At 67.2% G+C, this 293-nt stretch overlaps 1 protein-coding gene across 1 annotated transcript in view; it reads right to left on the reverse strand.

Moving 5' to 3' along the window:
- Window positions 1-9: 9 nt before the first annotated feature.
- The window catches only part of LOC104132661 (cytohesin-1), a 22215-nt gene continuing 21931 nt past the window's right edge, over window positions 10-293 (reverse strand). Inside the window, exon 7 of the mRNA XM_035901676.1 lies at window positions 10-175. Within this exon, the coding sequence (XP_035757569.1) occupies window positions 17-175 (159 nt within the window). The 3' untranslated portion in view covers window positions 10-16. The remainder of the gene's footprint in view (window positions 176-293) is intronic.

Here is a 293-nt window from a genome sequence, read left to right on the forward strand (position 1 = left end):
TCGCCCCTCCGAGCACTCACTTGATGCACTTGATCCACTCCTCCTTCTCCTCGGGCGTGGGGGCAGAGATGCGGTACACCGTGTGGTTCCCCTCCACCACCCGGCCGTCCGCCTCCGTCTTGCAGGCCTTGATCACCTGGTCCTTGTTGTCGGGGATGTAGAGCTCAAAGCAGTTCTGGGAGGGAGAGGACGGATCAGAGGCAGCCCCCGCTTCCAAAGGGGACCCCAGGCCGGGAGGGACGAGGCGCAGCGGCGCGGCTGCCGGCTCTCCCGGGGCACAGCCACCCCCTGTG

This window comes from Egretta garzetta, unplaced genomic scaffold (assembly GCF_000687185.1).
Source record: "Egretta garzetta isolate BGI_Z169 unplaced genomic scaffold, ASM68718v1 scaffold1351, whole genome shotgun sequence".
Taxonomy (NCBI): Eukaryota; Metazoa; Chordata; class Aves; order Pelecaniformes; family Ardeidae; genus Egretta; species Egretta garzetta.